The sequence below is a fragment of the Lolium perenne genome, chromosome 7, assembly GCF_019359855.2.
Source record: "Lolium perenne isolate Kyuss_39 chromosome 7, Kyuss_2.0, whole genome shotgun sequence".
NCBI classification, from domain to species: Eukaryota; Viridiplantae; Streptophyta; class Magnoliopsida; order Poales; family Poaceae; genus Lolium; species Lolium perenne.
Window position 1 is genome coordinate 192,509,713 of NC_067250.2, and position 25,372 is coordinate 192,535,084.

A 25,372-nucleotide genomic window follows, 5' to 3' on the forward strand; every position below is an offset into this window, starting at 1 on the left:
CCGATCCTTATGAATTTCACTTGGAGGATAGAACTTAGAATAAAACTGGGGCACAATATCATTCCATTCAAAAGAATCCCCATTATCCAGTAATTTATACCAATGCGCCGCTTTACCAGACAGCGATATAGAGAATAGTTTCTTCCTCACTTCATCCATAGCAATACCTGCACACTTGAATAAACCGCATAATTCATGCAAGAACAGTAAATGATCTCCAGGGTGGACAGTTCCATCCCCTGTATAACGGTTATCCACTACACGTTCAATAATTTTCATAGGTATTTTGTATGGTATCTCTTCCTCACCTGGCGCCACATCCACTACCTTTGCAGTAGTAGCAGATTTCCCAAGTAAACATTCAAAAGGAGATCTCTCCATAATGAATTATGGCAGCAGGCAGAAATAAAATCAGCACAAACAGTAGAAGTTTCCCTTACCAATTCCACTTACCAATAGCGCTTCACTCCCCGGCAACGGCGCCAGAAAATAGTCTTGATGACCCACAAGTATAGGGGGTGTATCGTAGTATCTTCGATAAGTAAGAGTATCGAACCCAACGAGGAGCAGAAGGTGTTGACAAGCAGTTTCGATGAAGGATTCACTGTAAATGCTCACAGACAAGTATTCAGGGGGTTTTGATGTAACAGATGAATAAAGTACGAGTAAGTAAAGTGCGAGAGTAACAATTGCAGCGAGTGGCCCAATCCTTTTTAGCACAAAGGACAAGCCGGTTTGTTTACTTATAATGACCAAGCGTTCTCGAGGACACACGGGATTTTAGTCTAGTGCTTTCGCTACATACGGCTAATTAATCTTCATTGTTTTGATAAGTGTTGTGTGGGTGAACCTGTGCTAATGTACCGCCCTTCCTAGGACTAATACATACTTGTGATTATACCCCTTGCAAGCATCCGCAACTACAAGAAAGTAATTAAGATAAATCTAACCACAGCCTTAAACTCTGAGATCCTGCTATCCCTCCTGCATCGATATACCAACGGGGGCTTAGGCTTCTGTCACTCCGGCAACCCCGCAATTGGCAAACGAGTACAAGATGCATTCCCCTAGGCCCATAAAGGTGAAGTGTCGTGTAGTCGACGTTCACACGACACCACTAGAAGAATAACACCACAACTTAAATATCATAACATTGAATATTACTCAACCATACTTCACTACTAACATTTAGACTTCACCCATGTCCTCAAGAACTAAACGAACTACTCACGAGACATCATATGGAACATGATCAGAGGTGATATGATGATGAATAACAATCTAAACATAAACCTTGGTTCAACGGTTTCACTCAATAGCATCAATAACAAGTAGAAATCAATACCGGAAGAGTTTCCCCTATCAAACAATCAAGATCAAACCCAAATTGCTACGGCGGTGACGATGGCGTCGATTTCCCCCTCCCGGAGGGAATTTCCCCGGCGGATCTCAGCCCGCCGGAGAGCTCTTTTCTCTCTGGTGTTCTCCACCTCGCAGAGGCGGCTGTAACTCTTCGCGAGGTACCCTCTGGAGCTTAGGTCTTCGGGACGAAGGAGTTCGCGAAGAAAAGGAGGCGAGAGGGGCTGTGGGCCCCCCTCCTCACAGGGCGGCGCGGCCAGCCCTTGGGCCGCGCCGGCCTATGGGGTGGGCCCACCTCGGGTCCCCTCAGCTCCCCCTTCTGGCTCACTTCGTCATCTGGAAAAATAGGATTTTTGGTATAATTTCCGTCAACTCTTGATCTTCCGAAATATTGCATTCTGACGGTGCTTTTTCCAGCAGAATCCTGGCTCCGGTGCTCGATCCTCCAATAATCATGAAACATGCAAAATAGATGAAATAACATAAGTATTATGTCCAAATATGAAATATATCAATGAATAACAGCAAATTATGATATAGAATAGTGATGCAAATTGGACGTATCAGGTACCAATGCCATCACTGAAGCCTCTTCTCCCGAGACCTTGGGAAGTTAGTGTCGAGGAAAACGATGCGGCCGCGGCTGCTCAATATGAGAAATGGAAGGCATAAGTCAAGGAGAAAAAAGAGCCTGAGCCCAAGCCGGTATATACTGAGAAGCAAACGAAGTGGGCTAAGGAGTTTTCACGACACCGTTCCAAATCCAGCAGAATCTGCCAGACGACTATGGACGTGAATTTCTTAGGCAAGAATCATTATTACTGAAGGAAAAAGCCTTGGCGGAGAAGAAACCAACAAGTAAAAAAATGCGGGAAACAAGTTTCCCAGCTTGGGGCACAGAAAAAATAATCGATCCCCACTCATAGTGGAAGCCGATCCTTCCGTTACGACGTCCTTCAGAGCCGATATGGATAAGGACATGGAACTATTGGACCTCGCTATCCTAGCAGCTGCTAGAGCACAACAAATGACTGTAACGGCGGCCAAAGAAAGAGCGGCTGAGTTCGGTATGACTCTTCATGCATTGTTAGGCCTTGAGGATGCGCCAATAAGTGAGGTAGCATTTACATATGTGCCGTATGGGCCTCTCGTCGAGCCTGCGCAGGAAGCGAGTCTACCAACACAAATGCAAAATCTGCTACTCTGGTACAAGGATTTCATAAAAAAATAAGGCCGGCAAAGAATATATTTATGCGGAAGTTAGAAAGGAGCATAACTTCAAACATTACTTTGTACAAGTTCATATTAGTGAATTGTTCCAGTTGTTCAATCTGTGCGAGCTCGACAAATCTCTTCTGAGTTGCTACGTACTGTAAGTGATTTATTTCTATAATTAAATCTCTACCTCATCTCGTTCATTGCCTGCACTATATTATCCTAAGTATATTCTTGTGTACGCTATTATGCAGAATGAAGCTTGGGGAATGCAAAAGAAAGAACATCCATGATGTTGGATTCATTGACCCATATATCATTAATGGACATTGTTACAAAATCATCCCAAGACGTCGAGAGAGATCTGTACAAGTTTCTTACAAACCAGGGAACTCAAAAGTGAAATTCTATTTCCTTACCATTTTGGGTGAGTGTTTCTATCTTGTGCACATTCTATTTTGTTTACTCCATGTTATGTCTAATCGATGAGTTATGCATGTAACGTGTATGTAGGTTCCACTAGATTATGGTAATAGTTCAATTTGACAACTCTAGAGTTGAAGTCATGGACTCTCTGAATATGAACCCAAAGCATTGGTCCGGCATAAGAGCAATGCTGCAAAAGTAATTATTTTCAATCATTTGCGCACTATATCGGCCTCTTTCGTTCATTTCCTGATATCAAGTAACTAATAACTCCCTTGTTCATTTTCTTTGCCCCACAGGGTTTGGAAACGATTCAAAAAGAAAGTAACCGGTGAATTCAAAGATCTGCTAACATTTAGAAGGTTAGCTAATGTTCCAACTCAGCCACAGGGGACCAATCTATGTGGATACTATGTTTGTGAGTTCATCCAGGGATATACCTCTGAGCGGAGGGCTGAGGATATCAACTTGCGGGAGAAGCTTAATCCAGAAGCTCGCTTCCGACCAATTCAAGAGGAATTTGCATGATTTTTGATGAGGGACGTCCTCTATCCTAATAGACAACACTATTACGAGGACGAAAAACTCCTAATGCCGTAAATTGTATATAGAAACTTGTTTGAAGTTGTATATGATCACCCGATATTGAATATTATATATTCCTCTTGAATTCTTCTTGTTTGAAATTGTATATTCATATGCATTAACATGTAACGTGTATATACTAGCGTAAAATATGTGTACTGAAATTTTTTTAAAATTAAAATAAAACATAAAATAAAATATAAAAGAAATGAAAACACAACAAAATAAAATTAGATTTAGGGGTTTAAACCCTAAACCTGCAGAGACCTTTAGTTCCGGTTGGTCACACCAACCGGAACTAAAGGTACTCCGCCCCGACACACGTTTGCAGCCCACGTGGATGGGCCTTTAGTTCCGGTTCGTAAGCAACCGGGACCAAAGGGGGCCTTTAGTAGCGCATATTTAATCCCGGTTACGAATCCGGGACTAAAGCCCATTACAAACAGGAATCGAAGCCCCTTTTTCTACTAGTGAAAGCCTTTGCTGCCAGACTTGCAGTTAGGACTAGCTACAAGAAAAGCTTTAGACTCGCCAGGCTCAGGATAGAATCATTTTTAGTTGGAGTCAAGATCAAGTCAAAATAAAAGAAATGGATTATGAGTCTTATATTGCCCCATTGGAATTCTGATCTTGAGCCAACACTAGCTCAGTTAATTTAGCTCGACAGCTAGAAAAACATAATTACGTATAATAATTATGTTATAACTACTATATTATTTGGGAACAAAAATCTTTTTTTACAGATTTTTGAGTTTTTCTTTGGATTAACGATTGGTTGACACGTACTTGTTTTCATAGTTTGGTTTCCTCTAGCTTTTTTATGTGTATAGTTTTGGTGTTCTCTAAGATTTTTTGATAGTGAGTGGTGGGCAGTTTGGCACGTGAGATGCTACTCCGTTTCCTGCGTGTTAGTTTTGGTGTGGCTATAGCTGCCTAGATTCTGTTCTTTATGAGCGTGTGGATTTGTCTCTCTTCGGGGAAGACTTAGGTAGGATCAGGTCTTAGATAGGATCTATGAGATTAATTTTTTACAAAGACAAAACATGTTCAAAAATTCTGAAAAAAAATGACAACACACATCTATGTTATATATGCAATGCCAAAAATTTGCAACTTCAAATTCGACATACACTTAGAGAGACAAAAAAGATAAATCTTGGTGTGAATAGTGTGAAATACTATTCAACCAGATCTGACACTATTCACAACAGAATTTGTCTTTTTTGTTTCTCCAAGTGTAGATTAGATTTTGAGCTGAAATTTCTTGGAGTTGTAGATACAACTTATATGCATGTTGCTAATTATTTTCAGATTTTTTCGCATAGCCAAAGTATGATTTTTCTAAGTTGATCCTATGATCCTACCTAATGGGGAGATCCTATACAAGTCTGTCCCGTCTCTCTTCTCTGTCTCTCCACGGGTTTAGTCAGTTAAAACAGTCCTTCTACGGGTGCGCATTCGGTCAGGACCTTATGGCGCCCTGACCCTATCTGCAACCGTTGATTTGTCTGGAGATTCTCACACTGTGTTGACCGCATGATGCGTATATGTACCGTAGCCTAGCACATGTCAGGTAGTTTGCACTGTTCCTCTGTACAACCAGGAAAAGCTAGGTACTTGTCTGCTCCCCACCACATGTACTTACCGGTCCTTCCAGGTACGAATGCTGCAGCAAGTAGTACACCCCGCGGCCCACACGTACCTCTCCAATCCTACCTCTATTGCTGACTTGTACTGCATTTCCAGCTCGTGTCGTTTCGAATCCGGCTATTTCGTCCGAACAAATTTTGTTCGTCTCCTTTTTTTGAACATAATAAGTCCAATTTCCGCTGATTCGTATAAAGTTCTTTGAAAACACCAGCAAAAGTAACCAACAGCGCACGTATTAAGTTCTGCTACATATGAAAGGCAAAGCAGGCTAGTCAGATAGCATCGAGAGCTGTTCAGATTTACAAGCCTATGTTTTCTGCACAACTGTGTTTTCTATGTTCTGTAGGCTTCTTTAGGTTTAGCAACAAAGGTAGAGAAGGAGACGTGATTTACTGCAAGAGGAAAATCGAGCAGAGAACCAGATGCCGGCCATCTGAAAAAAGTTTTTCTTTGTTCCATCTCTTGTATATTGTCTTTTGGAACCATTGTCTCAGTTCTAGGGTGCGTTTGGGTTGTGCCCGCACCAGCCCTACCAAAATTGGTCAGCCAAATATTTGGTAGAGGATTCCAACGCCCAGAGTTTGCCAAAATTTTGGCTACAATCTGTGAAGGGAACACCAACTAGTCCATTGGCTGTCAAAAAATTGGCAACAAACCAAACATATGTGCAGATAATTGGCATGACCAATCTTTTGGTAAGGTCAGCCGGGGCCATAAACCAAACAGACCCCTAGATACATATGGCTTTGGGTCGATTTTGTAGAGGTATTACTCCTGAACTGTTGACATTCCAGTTAGAATCATATTTTTTTCCCACACCTGTTTGTATCATGGTTTCATGTAATTATGCATTTTTTATTTCTGATCACTAAGCTACATATACTCCAGAGGTATTAATGATCACTAAGCGACACATACCAATTGCTAATCCAACAGTAGCAAAAGCTTCTATCGACCAGGTGTTGTTCTAGATTTGTAGTGTTGTCTTCATGATGCTTGCCAGGATTATCTATTAAACAGATCTGCACATGATGATAAACCAAATAAAATTCAGATCCAACTAAAGAGAAAATAAATTGCAGAAGGATGCTCTTGCTAAGAACGATACCAGCAGCATTCTTTGGTAGAGCAAACTCAGTTCTTCAATGGCAAGTTATCATTGTCCAGCTATTTGAGCAATTCTCTTCCTCTGACAACCTCTCTGAACTTCAGGCAGGACTGCACTTAAATTAGACACATTTTCACATTAGGTTCTATTGCACTAACTGGGATAAACATACTCAACAAATGCTTCATCATTTACAGTGTTAAAACTAGCAGCCAATCTGGCAGACCAGGGGCACGCTAGCTTGTTGAAAAACAAATCTGGAAATAAACACTTTTGGCGTTCAAATAATGATATACCTTTCCTTAACAAGCAACTTCTATATTATCCAGTTTGCAGATGAATATTTAATTAGGGATTAACTGCATAGTGTTCCTACCTTCTATCGGAACTACAAAATCTTTAAATAAATAAGAGTAACGACATAACCAAGTACTAAGCACATGTACGGGTAGTACGGAGAACCTTGCAGTATCAGCAGCTGAACCAGTTGTGAGTTGGAAGCCAAAGATGCAATGATATGTTGGTTGGCTCCCATAAAAAGTAATCCATCTATTAGAAAAGGAAAAGATAATAATCATGCATCCATCGAGACAATGGGGGTAAAGTAACTTCGTCCAGTACAGCTACTCCTACATTGAGTGGTGGAAAACCATAGTAAATATGTAATTCACGAATTAGGATTTAAGATACGAAAGATCCTAACTAGGAGGAGAAAAGGAGCGAGCTGCACCTGCACTAGCATTCTCTGCTCAAACCCCTTCATCCAAGAACGCCAGCAAAAATGAAGATCTTCGAGATGTACAATCATGGAAGATACGACAGCCTATTTTCCTGACAAACTTTAGGTAAAAACAAAAAACAAATTCAGCACCCAAATGAACAAAAACATGCATCGGCGAGCGGAGCAATTTTTTTAAACCCTACACAAATTCTTGCTTAAAAGAAGGAGCAGAATCTTAACACGAGCTTCCAGATAATGCAACACAGACCGCATTGGAATATCTGTCAGCATCCTGTGCAATTTAAATACGAGGTGCAGAAGAAAAAAGAAGTATAAAAAGGATCCGGCGGTCGTGGTCTATGCGGACATGGCTGCGACGGCGGGCACGGAGGCGCCCCTCGTCGGGGGACAACTGATCCATACCGATAGCCAACATCCGTTAATGGCGGCGGATCCTGCGACATATCCTAGCGCCGCTGCCTCTTGACTACCTCCGCTTGACTCCCTACTCGACCGCAGCCCGCCCCTGCTCGCAGTGCCACCTGCCGGCTGCCGTGCGGAAGTGACCGAGAAGAGCTTGACTCCATCCTGCATCGAAAACACCAGCGATGAATCAGAACAAGAAACCTATGTTGCACTTTCAGACAAGAACGAGCTTGGAGATTCACCTGGAGCAAATCAACAAAACGATTTCGGCCTCCATCTATCATGAAATCACCAATCAGATCTTCAATGGAGTGAACCGGTCCTTGAAGAGTGAAAACGCTTGAGGAAAAAGAAGGAAAGCAGTGAGATTCAGATTCGAATTGGTAGGCACGGGCTGCACTGCACATGACAAGAATGCTATGGGGGAGGGCATGTAGCCATAGATGCAGGACGACGAGGTGGGGGTCCGGCCACATCCATGGCGCTGTCGTACGAGGGGGCAGAGGTAAAGGACGGCGAGGCGTGTGAGGCCTTCCATGTATCTGTCAGTGTATCGCGTTTAGCCTAGCAGTATCCACCCATCCGTAGGGGTCAACGCGCCGCGCTAGTGGGCCCATCGGCGTGCATCTCCAGCAGAAGAAAAGGCGACGATTAGGTGCGGGCGCCATAAGGTCCTGACGTCCTCACCGTGGAAGAATCGAGCAACTCCACCGCTTAACCTTGGGTAGCTTCTTCGTTCCGACTAATTATTAGCCGCCGATATCCCCGTCCTCGCTCATCCACGGTTTCTGGAAAACCACCACCGTCCCTCCACCACCACCTCCTTCTCTCGGCGCTCTCTTTCCATAGATCGAAGACTGCAAGCGGGCGGCGGCGCGGTCTGCGTGATGGCTATGGAGCAAGATGGAGTTTAGCTCCGTCGGCGCATAGGAATCTTGCAGGCGCCACCAGACGTGGCCTCCATGAGAAGGTAAGATGCATGATCGATCCTCCTCACCTCGATTTTCTCTCTGAATCTTGGTGCTCCTTCTCTCATCTCAAGTACTCTCTCCCCTTCTCTATCAGGCAGCGCGGCAGGCGACGAGGACGCAAGGATGGAGAACTACTGAGGGAGGGTGGCTCTACGCGGCCGCGGCCAGCAGGGGTCCGCGGGCGAGCAGCCCGGTGGTGGTGCGCGGCCAGCTCATGGATGTGGCACTTGAACCGTGTGTTCCGCATTGGAGGGATTGACCAGAGCGGTTGGATGCAGCGCGAGTGGCCGCCAGGATGCGCGGAGGCGAGCGGCCGACACTCCGCCAGGGATGACCGGCGCCGAGCGGTGGTGCCAACGCCGCTGCATTGTATCGTAGTGCACACCACCGTCCCGCTCCCCTTTACCCGTCCAGTCTGGCTGCGCGAATCTCAGATGCCCCGGTCTCACCGTCGCGGCGCCCCGCCCCCTCTCGACGTACTCGCCCGCTGCCGAATTTGATGAGTTGAGGATCTGCTCACCGTCGAGTCCACCTGGGCGCACCTCCGATGCGTCAGCCTCGCCGTCGCGGCGCCCTGCCTCCTCTCGGCGTACGCGCCCGCAACCAATTTGATGAGGTGAGGATCTGCTCACCACGTGGGATCACGACCCGCTCGCCGTCTTCTGCCTCGGCGCCACGGCGAGCTCGCACTCGCGGAGGATGCCGTACGGGAGATGTCATGTGCCGGTCTCCGCGTCGATCCCGCCACGGCTCACGGGCGAGGCCTGCTTGTGCCGCTTCATCCCGCAGATGGAGGCGGCTGTGGGCCAGCTGAGGAGGTCCGGCCTCCTCGCCCATCAGCGTCGTTGCATCGCGCATGTCTCCGGCTGGAGGTAATACATGCTCAGCAAGTTCGTGAGCGGCGTTCAACTCAGCGACGGAGCAACGGGAACCTGCTTCGTAACCTCCTCTTCGTATCCGAAGAATGGTCTTGCCCAGGACATGTTCGTTCGAATGGGCAGCAAGTTGGGCATGAATGATTGCTGGGTGAGTTGGTCTGATTCGCTTGGATCGGAGGTAGTTCCAAATCTGATACAGAGCTGGGAATTATTTTTAACTTTTTTTTTTATCTGGTTGAGTACTTGTTTTCTGTATGAAGGAGATAAGACTCAATAATGCTTTCTGTCAGCTATCTCGAGTTCTGATCGAAGGTGTAGGATCGACTAAAACAACGATAGGAAGACATGGACACACCGAAGAGGGGCATAATTATGTTGTTGTGTCATCACCATTTTATCTGCTTATTGTGGTTTTTGTTTCCTAGATAGTTTTCTTTTTGTAAGAAAAATCAAGCACGATAAGGGATTCTTTTGGCTCTTTGTAGGTACAGTACATGCTGCAGCACTCAGTTGTAGTTCTCCCTTGGTACTTTAGTTACGGCAGTATGGTTAGAATGCGGTCAATTGTTCTTAAAAGTTTTGAAGTGGTGTGCATATAGCACATATGCTTATCTGGTTCTTAATCTAAGCAGTAGATTTATCTGGATTTTTTATGTATCCTCCTGTTGGTTGATCAGATGGAGGACAACTTGGTATTTATTTTTTGATTTAGCTGCTCTTTCTTTACTGCACGACTCTAAAAATTCCACTAGCCATGTGACTCTGGCTTGGCTTTTTCTTTCAGCTTAGGATCTTCGTGGATTGCAAGGTTTTCATTAAGGATTTCGATCCTTTACTGATATTATGCCCAATCTCAGCAAAAAAATTCCATGTTGTGTTCAAGCAAGATAGTGAAGGCCAAACCTAAAATTCAGAGTGATGTTGGTCCTTGGATATAGTTCCTGGCCTTCCTCATTGGCTGGACAATTCTGATTAAGTCTATATATTTCTTTACCTTCAATGGATACCTGCAACTATGCACTATAATGAGTAGAGCTATTTGTCTATCTGAAATCTAATTAACTGGTTATACCTTTCTTGAATTCAAAGCACACAATCGGCAGCCTTCATATCGGATGGTGTATTGGAAATTTGTTCTTATAATAAAGAGATGAAGTTAGGTGCTTCTCGGCAGGCCCGGCCCTGGGGGGGGGGGCTGGCGGGGCGGCCGCCCCGGGCCCAAATTTTTTATATAGGCAGGCTACTATAAGTTGCAAAAAAAAATTAACTTTTTTTAGATGGGCTTCAATCTAAACTTTGGGCCTTTATTCTTTTTCTTTTCGTTGCCATCCGGCCGGCCGAATACGTACGAGTACAGAGATCGATCAATTCATCCAATCATCCAGAGTTGGTTCCCGATACGCGAAGTCAGTCGCGGAAACAGAACGACAGAACACAGAACGTCGCCTCGCTCGGTGCGACGGTGCCCTCGCGGTTCGACGTTCGCCCAGGCCCAGGCGATCGGCCGATCGTTGTTTCGGCTTCCAGCTTTCCTGCCGCCGCCGCCGTGGATCGACGCTGCGACGATCTGGTGCCCTGCCTGGTCCGCTGGGCGCTGGCCGCCGCAGTCCCAATCCCCTGCTGTGCACCGAATCTGCATAGAAGGTAAGAAAAGAGCGCCTGCCGGCTGCCACCGTTCTCTTGAAATTCAATATCTGCTCTAATTCGTGTTCTAAATTTTTATTAGTAGTTGTTGTTCTTATTTGTAGGAGCTAGGTTAACTAATTATGGCGCCTGAATCCGGTGCTAAAAAAAGAAGAAGGAAATAGCAAGAAGAAAAATTAATTGAATCACAGAGAGGGTCTATGTTTAAATTAATTGAATCACTAGCAATCCAGATGAGTTGGCGCTAGTTGTTGTGGGGGAACAGAATAATGTTGATGTAGAAGATGATGTCGGTACAGAGGACGACGTTCAGGTTAATGCGGATAGTGACAATGTGACTGATCATCATGATAAATCTGCTAGTGTTGATGATGAACCAGTTCCAGTTAGTGTGGATATTTATGACCCAGCAAATTGGGCTACTCTTGGTGTTGGTAACAAAGAAAGGGACATGTTAGTGAAGAAGGGTCCTATCAGAGAAGAGGATATAACTTTTCGTTCAGATGCTAAGAAGAGACATTTTTCATATTCGCATTATACTAGACAGATGAGCAATGGAGAGGTACGTGATCGAAAATGGCTAGTTTATTCAAGAAGTGTTGACAAAGTGTTCTGCTTTTCATGTAAGTTGTTTAATCCTATCAACTGCAAGAGTTCTTTGGCGCATGATGGGTTTTGTGATTGGAAACATATCACCGACAGACTCAAAGAACATGAAGTTAGTGCTGATCATATGACAAGCATGATCTCTTGGAACGAATTGAGAAGTAGACTGAGCAAACATGAAACAATTGACAAGGAGTTGCAGCATGAGATCACAAAAGAGAAGGAGCGCTTGAGGCAAGTTTTACTAAGAATAGTTGCTATTGTGAAATTTCTTGGTAAACGCAGTTTGTCATTCAGAGGATCCAGTGAGAAACTTTATGATGATCATAATGGTAATTTCTTAGCTTGTGTAGAAATGATTGCAGAATTTGATATGGTAATGCAAGACCACATTAGACGGATTCAAAGCAAAGAGATTCATTATCATTATCTTAGTCATAAAATTCAGAATGAGTTGATTTCTCTTATGGCTTCAAGCATTACAAGCACCATTCTAAAGGTAGTTAAGACGGCCAAATATTTCTCGGTCATTCTTGATTGTACCCCAGATGTGAGTCACCAGGAGCAAATGAGTTTGTTGGTCCGATGTGTTAATACGTCTGATGCGCAGGTAAAAATCGAGGAGTACTTTCTTGGTTTCTTGGTAGTGAATGACACATCCGGTGAAGGGCTTTTCAATGTACTGGTTGAATCCATCAAGTCATATGGTCTTCTTATTGATGATATTAGGGGTCAAGGTTATGATAATGGCTCTAATATGAAAGGAAAGAACAAAGGAGTGCAGAATAGGTTGATCAAGGTAAATCCAAGAGCTTTGTATATGCCGTGTGCTTGCCACAGTCTTAATCTTACTCTTTGTGATATGGCTAAATCTTGTGGTAAGGCTGTTTCTTTCTTTGGTATCGTGCAACGGATCTATGTTTTATTTTCTGGGTCTACCAAAAGATGGAAAGTGTTGCTTGACCACGTGGAAGGTTTAACTGTAAAGTCTTTGTCTAATACCCGTTGGGAGAGTCGGATCAAAAGTGTCAGCGCAATAAGATTTCAAGCTCCTCAGTTAAGGTCTGCTCTTCTTTCGTTAAGTGAAGATGTTGATACTGAACCCAAGGATAGGAGTGATGCAAATAATTTATTTAAAGTTCTTGGTAGCTTTGAATTTATATTTGGTATGGTTATTTGGCATGATATATTATTTGCAGTAAACACAGTCAGCAAGAAGTTGCAATCAACATCCATGTGCATTGATTCTACAATTCAACAAATAGAAGGTATGCGCACTCACTTTGAGACATATAGAAATAAAGGATTTGATGTTGCTTTGAAGACTGCCAAGGATATTGCATCTGGGATGGGTGTAGAGCAATCATTCCGTGTAAAGCGTCATGCTTCGAGGAAAAAGCAATTTTATGAAACTGAATGCGAGGAAGCAATCTTTCAAGCCGAGGAGGATTTTAAAGTTAACTATTTTTTGGTTATGGTCGATATGGCGACCACATCTTTACAGCGCAGATTTGAAGAACTCCAGTCATTTAAAAGTATATTTGGGTTTTTAATGAGTTCCAAATCCTTGAAGGCATTGGATGGTCCTCAACTGCAAGAACAGTGCACAAAATTTGCAAAAACTTTTACTCAGCCGAGCAAATCTGGTAAACCTGATACATGTGATGTTGAGTTGAATGCACTTATTTCCGAGTTAAGTGTTATGAAGTTCACTTTGCCAGATACTGATACACCAATGTCTGCTATGGAGATTTTCGAGTTTGTCAGAGAAGCGGATTGTTATCCTAATATTTCTATCGCTTATCGGCTCTTATTTACTATGCCCGTGACTGTTGCATCAGCTGAAAGAAGCTTTTCAAAGTTGAAATTATTGAAGAACTATTTGAGATCTGTAATGTCTCAAGAGAGGTTAAATGGTTTGGCAACTCTATGCATCGAGAAGAAGTTAGTGGACGAGATTGATATTGACTCCATCGTCAGTGACTTTGCTTCTAGGAATTGGCGCAGAAAATTTTAAGGTATCATGTAAACATTATTATTTTTATATGAATATTGCAATTGGATATACTTAAAGTATTTATTTTTCAACATCTCATACAATCGGGTAAAAAAATTATAGTAATTAGTAAGAGGGGCCCAAAATTTTAGTTTCGCCCCGGGCCTTCGAAATCTCAGGACCGGCCCTGCTTCTCGGAAGTGTATCCATGAGTGATTCATTGCAAGCATCTCTATATATTTTCTTCAGCCTACAATTTTGATCAAGAGTTAGGATGGTCCTTACATTACAGTTCTCCTATTTTAGAATAGGTCAGCATTTGGCTTGAATGAAAGCTCTCATTTTAGTTTCATGACATATCTCAGAAGTACTTCTTTTTGGCATGTTATGTCATCCTGATTAGTGTTTCCCCCTCTGAATCAGACCTGAAACGTATCGTTTCATATGCAAACATTTATTTGTGTGTGTGTGTGTGTGTGTGTGTGTGTGTGTGTGTGTGTGTGTGTGTTGCATAATATGAACTTCAATCAGTGCAGATGTGGTGTGCGATGGTTTAGTATATAAGAATGTGAGCTAAATTGGTGTTCTCAAGGTATGCTCCCATTATTGTGTTCTTGCTACTGTCTTTTGATCAAATTCTTGCAAAATAGTTGAGAGTTTACTTCGACTGTTACTTTGTAGATACTTTACAAGGAAATTTGTGTCCGTGTAGTTTTTTGAATAATGATATGACGCGAGTAAATACTAAATAGTACACATCACCTCCGTGCGTTTCTTTTTGAGATAAATAAGAGATCTATGTTTGAATTGAACCCTCTAATCACATTCTCTTTAACTGAGGGAACCAAGAACTGACAGCTGATATCAAAGCTTGCTATTATTATTATTATGTTTGCCAACTTACTCTTATTAGTAAAAATATTGATCATTCTTGCTTCTAGGTTCAGTCAAATGTCCGAACAACCAAGAGACTGATGCAACAGAACAAAACCTTTCGTTCACACCTCCTTCACATGAAAATATTTGTTCTTCTTTGGCATGGATTTATTTTGATTCCTCCTTGCATGGAGATCTCCATCTATACTATTTCGTTGTTCAATATGTTATACGCAGAGCATACATGATTCCCATTGATGAGTTCACATTTTTTTCCAAAGTTGAACCCAGATGATTTTTGTTTATATCCAGTCTAGCACCAAGAGAGTGGCATGCTGACCATGGAGGTTCTCATTCTTTTTTCAATCCTGATTCGGGATATGAATCAAGTCCTCCAATTCTTCTTACTTTCTAATTGGTTCTAGCATTCTCGAGGTCACCGATAATTGCTGGATTTTTAGAGTTACTTTGCATTGGAAAATCCATGACAAAGATATCCTTTAATTCTAGAATGTAAACATGCATTTGTGTTTCTAGGACGTTTTTGGCCTGTTCGTTAGCTTATGCAGTGTTCGTGGTACTCTGTCCAGAAAAATGCTCAGAAGCCGTAATTAAAGTTCTTTATGGCAAAGAACTTTCATATGTGGGAATAGTCAAGATTATTTTCTTCCAGTTCTCTGTGTGTGGATTGTATGTGTGCTTATCAGTAGCAAAAAGAACAAAACCTGAATAAAAAATACCCACCATGTATAGCTTTTCCATTGCACAATAGTGAGCAAACACAGTTAACTTTGTGGCACCACTTTATCTTTTCTTGCACAATGAGTTAACTTTGTGGCACCACTTCATCTTTTTGGCCTAATATAGATATTTGTCACACATATTCTTGTTCCTCAGGTGAGATTTCCGAGCAGTTTATCTTCTTATTTTTCATTTTTGCTGTTGGTTGTAAGAGAGGAGTAGTTATGCCTTCCCCAATATCAAATGAGTATTATTTATTTTTTGCTCATTTTATGCTTCCTTTATATAAATAAACATTCCTTTATATAAGTAAACATTTTATAATGAAAAAGGATTACTTCTCATAGGTGTCCGTCCAAGTTTATATACCTGTTCTTTTCATTTGATGCTTATTGACATGTTTTTTGCGCACTGAAATAGTGTTTTTGGTGTCAAGTTCCAATGCTTCCAGGTTTTATGATTAATGCTAATATTTCTCAATATGTTTTTGAATTACCTCACCATATTGTGTTTATTCTGGAACTTGTAGGTTATTTTCATGACAAAGCGCTAGACGTTGACGGCCTACAGTCTGCTACGACATAACACACAAGAAGATGAAGAGTTGTGCCTTCCCAACACGTTTAGTTCTTCCTTTGAATGTACAACATCCGGGCCAATATAGTGAACTGTGTCCATAAATCCTTAGGCTCTGATCTGGCACTACAGTGAATAAATACTCCACAGATCATGGCACCCAAAGCAGCAGAGAAAAGTTGCACTGCTCATCGTTATGTAAGTATCTCCCTACCATTGCATGCAATTCTCCACTCTGCCCACCAAACTGCTGCATTTCGTTGATTTCTACCTGCTGTTGTTGCGCATGCAGGCACACCGGCAGTGTATCAAAGCTGTTGCAAGATCTGCAGCATTTCTGCACCTAGTAAAGAAAGCGCCAGATAATGGAGCGACCAGCGTCCCTCCTAGCTTCTCCCCTTCGGACCGGCTTGCCGAACAAGAAGGGGAAAAGGCCCATGGAAGGACAGAGTTCACATCACATCCCAACGGGCACAGCTAGGAGGCAAGGTAGGCCTCCAGTCAGGGCCGGTCCTGAGATTTCGAAGGCCTGGGGCGAAACTAAAATTTTGGGCCCCTCTTACTAATTACTATAATTTTTTTACCCGATTGTATGAGATGTTGAAAATAAATACTTTAAGTATATCCAATTGCAATATTCATATAAAAATAATAATGTTTACATGATACCTTAAAATTTTCTGCGCCAATTCCTAGAAGCAAAGTCACTGACGATGGAGTCAATATCAATCTCGTCCACTAACTTCTTCTCGATGCATAGAGTTGCCAAACCATTTAACCTCTCTTGAGACATTACAGATCTCAAATAGTTCTTCAATAATTTCAACTTTGAAAAGCTTCTTTCAGCTGATGCAACAGTCAAGGGCATAGTAAATAAGAGCCGATAAGCGATAGAAATATTAGGATAACAATCCGCTTCTCTGACAAACTCGAAAATCTCCATAGCAGACATTGGTGTATCAGTATCTGGCAAAGTGAACTTCATAACACTTAACTCGGAAATAAGTGCATTCAACTCAACATCACATGTATCAGGTTTACCAGATTTGCCCGGCTGAGTAAAAGTTTTTGCAAATTTTGTGCACTGTTCTTGCAGTTGAGGACCATCCAATGCCTTCAAGGATTTGGAACTCATTAAAAACCCAAATATACTTTTAAATGACTGGAGTTCTTCAAATCTGCGCTGTAAAGATGTGGTCGCCATATCGACCATAACCAAAAAATAGTTAACTTTAAAATCCTCCTCGGCTTGAAAGATTGCTTCCTCGCATTCAGTTTCATCAAATTGCTTTTTCCTCGAAGCATGACGCTTTACACGGAATGATTGCTCTACACCCATCCCAGATGCAATATCCTTGGCAGTCTTCAAAGCAACATCAAATCCTTTATTTCTATATGTCTCAAAGTGAGTGCGCATACCTTCTATTTGTTGAATTGTAGAATCAATGCACATGGATGCTGATTGCAACTTCTTGCTGACTGTGTTTACTGCAAATAATATATCATGCCAAATAACCATACCAAATATAAATTCAAAGCTACCAAGAACTTTAAATAAATTATTTGCATCACTCCTATCCTTGGGTTCAGTATCAACATCTTCACTTAACGAAAGAAGAGCAGACCTTAACTGAGGAGCTTGAAATCTTATTGCGCTGACACTTTTGATCCGACTCTCCCAACGGGTATTAGACAAAGACTTTACAGTTAAACCTTCCACGTGGTCAAGCAACACTTTCCATCTTTTGGTAGACCCAGAAAATAAAACATAGATCCGTTGCACGATACCAAAGAAAGAAACAGCCTTACCACAAGATTTAGCCATATCACAAAGAGTAAGATTAAGACTGTGGCAAGCACACGGCATATACAAAGCTCTTGGATTTACCTTGATCAAACTATTCTGCACTCCTTTGTTCTTTCCTTTCATATTAGAGCCATTATCATAACCTTGACCCCTAATATCATCAATAAGAAGACCATATGACTTGATGGATTCAACCAGTACATTGAAAAGCCCTTCACCGGATGTGTCATTCACTACCAAGAAACCAAGAAAGTACTCCTCGATTTTTACCTGCGCATCAGACGTATTAACACATCGGACCAACAAACTCATTTGCTCCTGGTGACTCACATCTGGGGTACAATCAAGAATGACCGAGAAATATTTGGCCATCTTAACTACCTTTAGAATGGTGCTTGTAATGCTTGAAGCCATAAGAGAAATCAACTCATTCTGAATTTTATGACTAAGATAATGATAATGAATCTCTTTGCTTTGAATCCGTCTAATGTGGTCTTGCATTACCATATCAAATTCTGCAATCATTTCTACACAAGCTAAGAAATTACCATTATGATCATCATAAAGTTTCTCACTGGATCCTCTGAATGACAAACTGCGTTTACCAAGAAATTTCACAATAGCAACTATTCTTAGTAAAACTTGCCTCAAGCGCTCCTTCTCTTTTGTGATCTCATGCTGCAACTCCTTGTCAATCGTTTCATGTTTGCTTAGTCTACTTCTCAATTCGTTCCAAGAGATCATGCTTGTCATATGATCAGCACTAACTTCATGTTCTTTGAGTCTGTCGGTGATATGTTTCCAATCACAAAACCCATCATGCGCCAAAGAACTCTTGCAGTTGATAGGATTAAACAACTTACATGAAAAGCAGAACACTTTGTCAACACTTCTTGAATAAACTAGCCATTTTCGATCACGTACCTCTCCATTGCTCATCTGTCTAGTATAATGCGAATATGAAAAATGTCTCTTCTTAGCATCTGAACGAAAAGTTATATCCTCTTCTCTGATAGGACCCTTCTTCACTAACATGTCCCTTTCTTTGTTACCAACACCAAGAGTAGCCCAATTTGCTGGGTCATAAATATCCACACTAACTGGAACTGGTTCATCATCAACACTAGCAGATTTATCATGATGATCAGTCACATTGTCACTATCCGCATTAACCTGAACGTCGTCCTATGTACCGACATCATCTTCTACATCAACATTATTCTGTTCCCCCACAACAACTAGCGCCAACTCATCTGGATTGCTAGTGATTCAATTAATTTAAACATAGACCCTCTCTGTGATTCAATTAATTTTTCTTCTTGCTGTTTCCTTCTTCTTTTTTTAGCACCGGATTCAGGCGCCATAATTAGTTAACCTAGCTCCTACAAATAAGAACAGCAACTACTAATAAAAATTTAGAACACGAATTAGAGCAGATATTGAATTTCAAGAGAACGGTGGCAGCCGGCAGGCGCTCTTTTCTTACCTTCTATGCAGATTCGGTGCACAGCAGGGGATTGGGACTGCGGCGGCCAGCGCCCAGCGGACCAGGCAGGGCACCAGATCGTCGCAGCGTCGATCCACGGCGGCGGCGGCAGGAAAGCTGGAAGCCGAAACAACGATCGGCCGATCGCCTGGGCCTGGGCGAACGTCGAACCGCGAGGGCACCGTCGCACCGAGCGAGGCGACGTTCTGTGTTCTGTCGTTCTGTTTCCGCGACTGACTTCGCGTATCGGGAACCAACTCTGGATGATTGGATGAATTGATCGATCTCTGTACTCGTACGTATTCGGCCGGCCGGATGGCAACGAAAAGAAAAAGAATAAAGGCCCAAAGTTTAGATTGAAGCCCATCTAAAAAAAGTTATTTTTTTTTGCAACTTATAGTAGCCTGCCTATATAAAATTTTTGGGCCCCTAATTTTTTTGGGCCAGGGGCGGCCGCCCCGCCAGCCCCCCCCCCCCCCCCCCCAGGGCCGGGCCTGCCTCCAGTGGCCCGATTTCTGCCAGATATCTAGCTACACCACCTCTCGGGTATCACCCAGCATCCTCACGACCTGGTAGAGATACATACCATCAACATTTCAGCAGCACATCCTTAACAGAATGGAGGGGCACGATCTACATCGACTATGTGTGGTCTAATTTTGCTGAAAAATCATAGCTACAATGACAGTCTGTCGGCAACAATGGTGGGGAAAAGAGATCAGCCACATTTTATAAGCCGCTTCATGGAATCAGTAGAATCAGTAGAGCGTTAGTAGATTATCCATCACCGAGCTATTCGTCTTTTTTTTCTCGCTTTTGCTCACTGGGTCACACTTTTTTGCTGAATCACCTGTTTGCCAGCATGATGTTTCTTAATTGTTTTAATTATATATCATTGACTGTATACTAAGACCCTTGAGTACGTTGATCAGGCTGTCTTGGCCTATGTTAATTATATGGATTACTGTGTCTCTCTTCAGGCAGATTTCATTTGTACATGATCTACTATGTTAATTATATGGAGCATATTAGCTCTGTAATTACTTCGGACCAAACGCACAACTCACCGAGCTAAATATGCATGCAGCACTAAACAGAGCTAATACACTCCTCTCCAACTTCTAACCCAGCGCGGCGTGCCGTCGCGCCATCATTTGCTAGTTATATATTGAAGGGCGTTGATGTTGGAGGCGCTAAATCGATCTACCGAGCACAAACAATCACAACAAACTACACCGAGATTTGGTAATGCAGTTCGGCGGATGTCTGCATCTGCGGGACATGCTTTACGAGCGCTCCTCCCCATGTACTATCATGGTACCATCGATGACAAGCCCGCCGAGGTGATACATACACATTAGATCTACAACGCCACGCCGGTCCAGTGCCCCTGCCACGGGCGCGCCGGACCGTCCGAAAATCAGTCTTGTATCTAACCTACCTTTTCGTCTAGTCTATTTTAACTATTCCTGGTGCTTTATATATTAGACTAGGTTACAGAGTTTGACTCCAACATGTAACCTTCCAGATAATTACAAATCAAATTGTAACACTACTCGTACACATATTCTGCACATATCTCAACAATCTCCACCTTGGCGAATATGATCTTCGCCATTTTAAAGTTGTCATGTTCAGATATCTGTGTACCTGGACTTGAACCATTATCCATGAGTTCCACGGCTACTTCCTTAACTTCACATGACTCCACCCGCAACTGTAGTCCCGTCTTTGCTTCATCACAGTCGACATGTTCTCACGGAAATTAAGTTCTACCACACTCTCGTTATGTGCTCCCAACTCTTCAGAATATCCGTTCAACACCATCACACGTCGATCATAAAGCCACCATATTCTGACAACACCGATGTATCATCACTTTGGTAGCTTCTTTTAGTGTATGTGAAAATAAACAACTCACATATTAGGTGTCACATATAAGAATTACTGAACTCATCATCCTCGCTATTGTCGATTGCCCGTCTGAAAACTTGAAGGAATTTTTCCGTTGCTAAGTCATCTCCAGTCAAATTCGAAGTTTTCTCACCACTTTCACCGATTCTCCATAGTCAACCTCGTCCATCTCCCAAGGCACTCGATAGATAGTTACCATCATGAACCTGTTACTCGTCAACGCACTTAGATGACCATATGTCTAACCATCAGTGTCCTGGTCTGACGCCGAGTTTACCCAAATCAGATCAACCTCAACTGTAGAACACCACTGGTCATGCCGGACCGATGCTAAGTCCACGTATCCTTCAAACCACTGCGCGCCAACTCGAATAACGTCTCACTCGCTTTTTTCCAATGAACTAGGCTGCGACTCTCTGTACACTTACGCCGTAGCTCCACACCAGCCGAGTGGAATCTTTCTCCAGACTCCAACTCCACCTTCAACATGACTCCATGTAGTTGTACATACTACCGGCCCCCGTCAACTTCAAGCTCTCTAGTGTGCACTCTTGAATTGACCCTGTGTCGCATGTCGAAGCGCACAAACATATGCGCCACAAAAACCAGGAACCATCATCATCACACTCATATGTCGTCGGCTGTGATCTCGCCATCCTTTTCTGTCCGATCGACTTCCACGTTGATCTGTCAGACTGTACATCTTACTCGCCTTATGTGTCTGACCCAGCTGGACTTGTCCGACTGCAACCAAGCTCCACTTTGCGCTGTATCAGCTCATCGCTTGACGCCATGTGGCACATGACCCCTGCGCGCCGCACTTCAGGATACTGCGAGCCTTATGTGCACGTCATCGTCCTTGACTTTGTTGCATCCTCCAACGATCTTCGTCTAGCTTCATGGTACAGACCTCACATACAATCAACAAATTTTATCAGAAACAAAATAAAAAATTCTCGTGCAAATCTGTTCATGCACCATTATTTTTACTTGTTCTTTTATTTGCTTCTAATCGATTTCTCCCAAGAAACTCGTGTGACCATATGGAAGCAACTTAGTCACCGGAAGTTTGTACTCTTTTGTGTACCACACACCAGGCCTACATGCCTTTTCTTTCTTAACCAAAACTTACTTCATTGTGCAGCGTGGGCTTATAGCTCCTGTGCGACATTGTTGAGGGAAATGGTCTGGAATGCGACGGTGTTGGCCGAAATATCTCCCATGTGAAGCTTTTACTAGTTAAAATAGCTCATATACGACATGCGTTCGTTAGGCTTAGAACATGCCATTAGTCCAGGTGGGACCCACAACTTAACTAGCTCAGCGTGAGACCGACCACTTATCCAACTCCGCGTGGACTCCACACCATGAAGCTCACCTTTGGTGGAGACGGAGCCCGAGTGAGCCCGTGCCATTGCTTACCATCTCGTCCCCTACCTTTTCTTCTTCTTCTCCGGCGACTCAGCGACGTCACTGTCCAGCAAGAGATGCATAGCTCCACCTCGTCCGCCGCGTCCCACCCATCCTGGCCTTGATACGGTATAGTGCCGCTGACGTGCTGCCCTGACCGCCCACGAGTTGAGCCGATGAAGCGGTTGACCGATGTGCCAGAGAAGAATGGCAACGCCAAGCGCGGTTTCGTGAAATGTGAGAGCTTACCACAACCGGGGCAGGTTAGATCTCTTTTCTATCGCATCCATTTTGTCTGATTTTTTTCGATTGCGTTTTCCCCTTTTAATTTTAGTTCTAGGGTCCTTGTTGAAATTTGGGAAATTTACAGAATCTAAATCATTGCGGCTATTTCGAGCGGATTGATGTATACATTCCTAGGCTTAAAAAGGAGGGCATGTTTACGGGGCCAATGCCATTACAGGGTGCAGAGGTTTGGGACCCGATTTGGGGGCAATGCAGAGTTCGGGCAAAGCCGTTGAGCTGATCGGGGATGATGAACTGAAGGGGGAATTGAAGAAGATAAATAACAAGCTGAAGAAAATGATGGATTTGAAGAAGCTGTCCAACATGATGTGTTGGAGATATGCCCAAGAGGCAATAATAAAATGGTTATTATAATATATCTTTGTGTTTATGATAATGTTTACATACCATGCTATAATTGTATTAACCGAAACATTGATACATGTGTGATATGTAAACAACAAAGAGTTCCTAGTATGCCTCTTAACTAGCTTGTTGATTAATGGATAATTAGTTTCATAACCATGAACATTGGATGTTATTAATAACAAGGTTATATCATTGTATGAATGATGTAATGGACACACCCAATTAAGCGTAGCATAAGATCACGTCATTAAGTTATTTGCTATAAGCTTTCGATACATAGTTACCTAGTCCTTATGACCATGAGATCATATAAATCACTTATACCGGAAAGGTACTTTGATTACATCAAACGCCACTGCGTAAATGGGTGGTTATAAAGGTGGGATTAAGTATCCGGAAAGTATGAGTTGAGACATATGGATCAACAGTGGGATTTGTCCATCCCGATGACGGATAGATATACTCTGGGCCCTCTCGGTGGAATGTCGTCTAATGTCTTGCAAGCATATGAATAAGTTCATAAGAGACCACATACCACGATACGAGTAAAGAGTACTTGTCAGGAGACGAGGTTGAACAAGGTATAGAGTGATACCGATGATCAAACCTCGGACAAGTAAAATATCGCGTGACAAAGGGAATTGGTATCGTATGTGAATGGTTCATTCGATCACTAAAGTCATCATTGAAATATGTGGGAGCCATTATGGATCTCCAGATCCCGCTATTGGTTATTGGTCGGAGAGAGTACTCAACCATGTCCGCATAGTTCGCGAACCGTAGGGTGACACACTTAAGGTTGGATGTTGAAATGGTAGAACTTGAATTTGGAATGGAGTTCGAATATTTGTTCGGAGTCCCGGATGAGATCCCGGACATCACGAGGAGTTCTGGAATGGTCCGGAGAATAAGATTCATATATAGGAAGTCATTTTATGAGATTTAAAATGATCCGGAATGTTCTATGGAAGGTTCTAGAAGGTTCTAGAAAAGTCCGGAAGAAACCACTAAGGAAGGCTGAGTCCCAGTGGGACTCCACCTCCCATGGCCAGCCAACCCTAAGGGGGAGGAGTCCCAAGTGGACTCCCCAAGGGGGGCCGGCCACCCCCTCCCAAGGAAGGTGGGAATCCCACCTCTAGTGGGAGTCCTAGCTTGGGTAGGTTTCATGTGTTATGGAAGGTTTTGGTTTGGGGTCTTATTCGAAGACTTGTAGACCAACTCTTGGGTGTTCCACCTATATAATGAGGGCCAAGGGGAGGGGCCCGGCCACCCCAAGCACCACAAGGTGGCCGCACCACTAGATGGCCGGCGCCCCCCTCTCCCCAAACCCTAGCCACCCCACTACTCCTTCTTCCCCGCACGCTTAGCGAAGCTCCGCCGGGATTCTCCACCACCACCGCCACCACACCGTCGTGCTGCCGGATTCAAGAGGAGCTACTACTTCCGCTGCCCGCTGGAACGGGGAGGTGGACGTCGTCTTCATCAACAACCGAACGTGTGACCGAGTACGGAGGTGCTGCCCGTTCGTGGCGCCGGAGGGATCGTGATCAAGATCTTCTACGCGCTTTTGCAAGCGGCAAGTGAACGTCTACCGCAGCAACAAGAGCCTCATCTTGTAGGCTTTGGAATCTCTTCAAGGGTGAGACTCGATAATCCCCTCGTTGCTACCATCTTCTAGATTGCATCTTGGCTTGGATTGCGTGTTCGCGGTAGGAAATTTTTTGTTTTCTATGCAACGAATCCCTACAGTGGTATCAGAGCCGTGTCTATGCATAGATGGTTGCACGAGTAGAACACAATGGTTTTGTGGGCGTTGATGCTCTTGTTATCTTTAGTTTGAGTACTTTGCATCTTTGTGGCATAGTGGGATGAAGCGGCTCGGACTAACTTTACATGACCGCGTTCATGAGACTTGTTCCTCGTTCGACATGCAACTTGTATTGCATAAGAGGCTTTGCGGGTGTCTGTCTCTCCTACTATAGTGAAGATTCAATTTACTCTTCTATTGACAACATTAGTATCAACGTTGTGGTTCATGTTCGTAGGTAGATTAGATCTCTCTCGAAAACCCTAAACCACGTAAAATATGCAAACCAAATTAGAGACGTCTAACTTGTTTTTGCAGGGTTTGGTGATGTGATATGGCCATAATTTGATGATGAATATGTATGAGATGATCATTATTGTATTGTGGCAACCGGCAGGAGCCTTATGGTTGTCTTTAAATTTCATGTTGAGTAGTATTTCAAAGTAGTTGTAATAGTTGCTACATGGAGGACAATCATGAAGACGGCGCCATTGACCTTGACGCTACGCCGATGAT

General features: G+C 43.2%; 2 protein-coding genes and 2 long non-coding RNA genes across 9 annotated transcripts; 2 read left to right on the top strand and 2 right to left on the bottom strand.

Annotated features, from left to right (window-relative positions):
• Nucleotides 1-1,267: 1,267 nt before the first annotated feature.
• LOC127314649 (uncharacterized) lies at nucleotides 1,268-8,051 on the bottom strand. 6 transcript variants are annotated; one of them, XR_007859800.2, is made up of 7 exons: nucleotides 7,733-8,051; nucleotides 7,074-7,652; nucleotides 6,806-6,892; nucleotides 6,344-6,453; nucleotides 6,154-6,257; nucleotides 1,931-2,002; nucleotides 1,268-1,802 (listed from the first exon to the last, which is right to left on the bottom strand). It is a non-coding gene; the product is annotated as an uncharacterized lncRNA (long non-coding RNA). The 6 variants fall into 6 exon arrangements; XR_007859802.2 differs by lacking the exon at nucleotides 1,931-2,002; XR_007859803.1 differs by lacking the exons at nucleotides 1,268-1,802; nucleotides 1,931-2,002 and having other exon boundaries at nucleotides 5,670-6,257; nucleotides 7,074-7,182; nucleotides 7,488-7,652.
• A 3,049-nt stretch (nucleotides 8,052-11,100) lies between these two features.
• On the top strand, nucleotides 11,101-13,606 carry LOC139833800 (uncharacterized). Its single transcript, XM_071824147.1, has one exon. It carries the CDS (start codon nucleotides 11,435-11,437, stop codon nucleotides 13,604-13,606), a length of 2,172 nt encoding a protein of 723 aa, XP_071680248.1. The 5' UTR covers nucleotides 11,101-11,434.
• Nucleotides 13,607-14,082: 476 nt separating this feature from the next.
• LOC139834087 (uncharacterized) lies at nucleotides 14,083-16,359 on the top strand. The gene is made up of 3 exons (XR_011749404.1): nucleotides 14,083-14,177; nucleotides 15,732-15,976; nucleotides 16,071-16,359. It is a non-coding gene; the product is annotated as an uncharacterized lncRNA (long non-coding RNA).
• An 89-nt stretch (nucleotides 16,360-16,448) lies between these two features.
• LOC127315685 (uncharacterized) lies at nucleotides 16,449-22,156 on the bottom strand. The gene is made up of 2 exons (XM_051346154.1): nucleotides 22,118-22,156; nucleotides 16,449-18,770 (listed from the first exon to the last, which is right to left on the bottom strand). Exons 1-2 carry the CDS (start codon nucleotides 22,154-22,156, stop codon nucleotides 16,449-16,451), a joined length of 2,361 nt encoding a protein of 786 aa, XP_051202114.1.
• Nucleotides 22,157-25,372: the final 3,216 nt, after the last annotated feature.

Coding starts and splice junctions, on each gene's coding strand:
- LOC139833800 (XM_071824147.1), top strand. CDS start 11,435: ATGTTAGTGAAGAAGGGTCCTATCAGAGAAGAGGATATAACTTTTCGT.
- LOC127315685 (XM_051346154.1), bottom strand. CDS start 22,156: ATGTCGCACAGGAGCTATAAGCCCACGCTGCACAATGAA. Junction 18,771..22,117: donor AGCCCACGCTGCACAATGAA/GTAAGTTTTGGT, acceptor GTCGGTACATAG/GACGACGTTCAGGTTAATGC.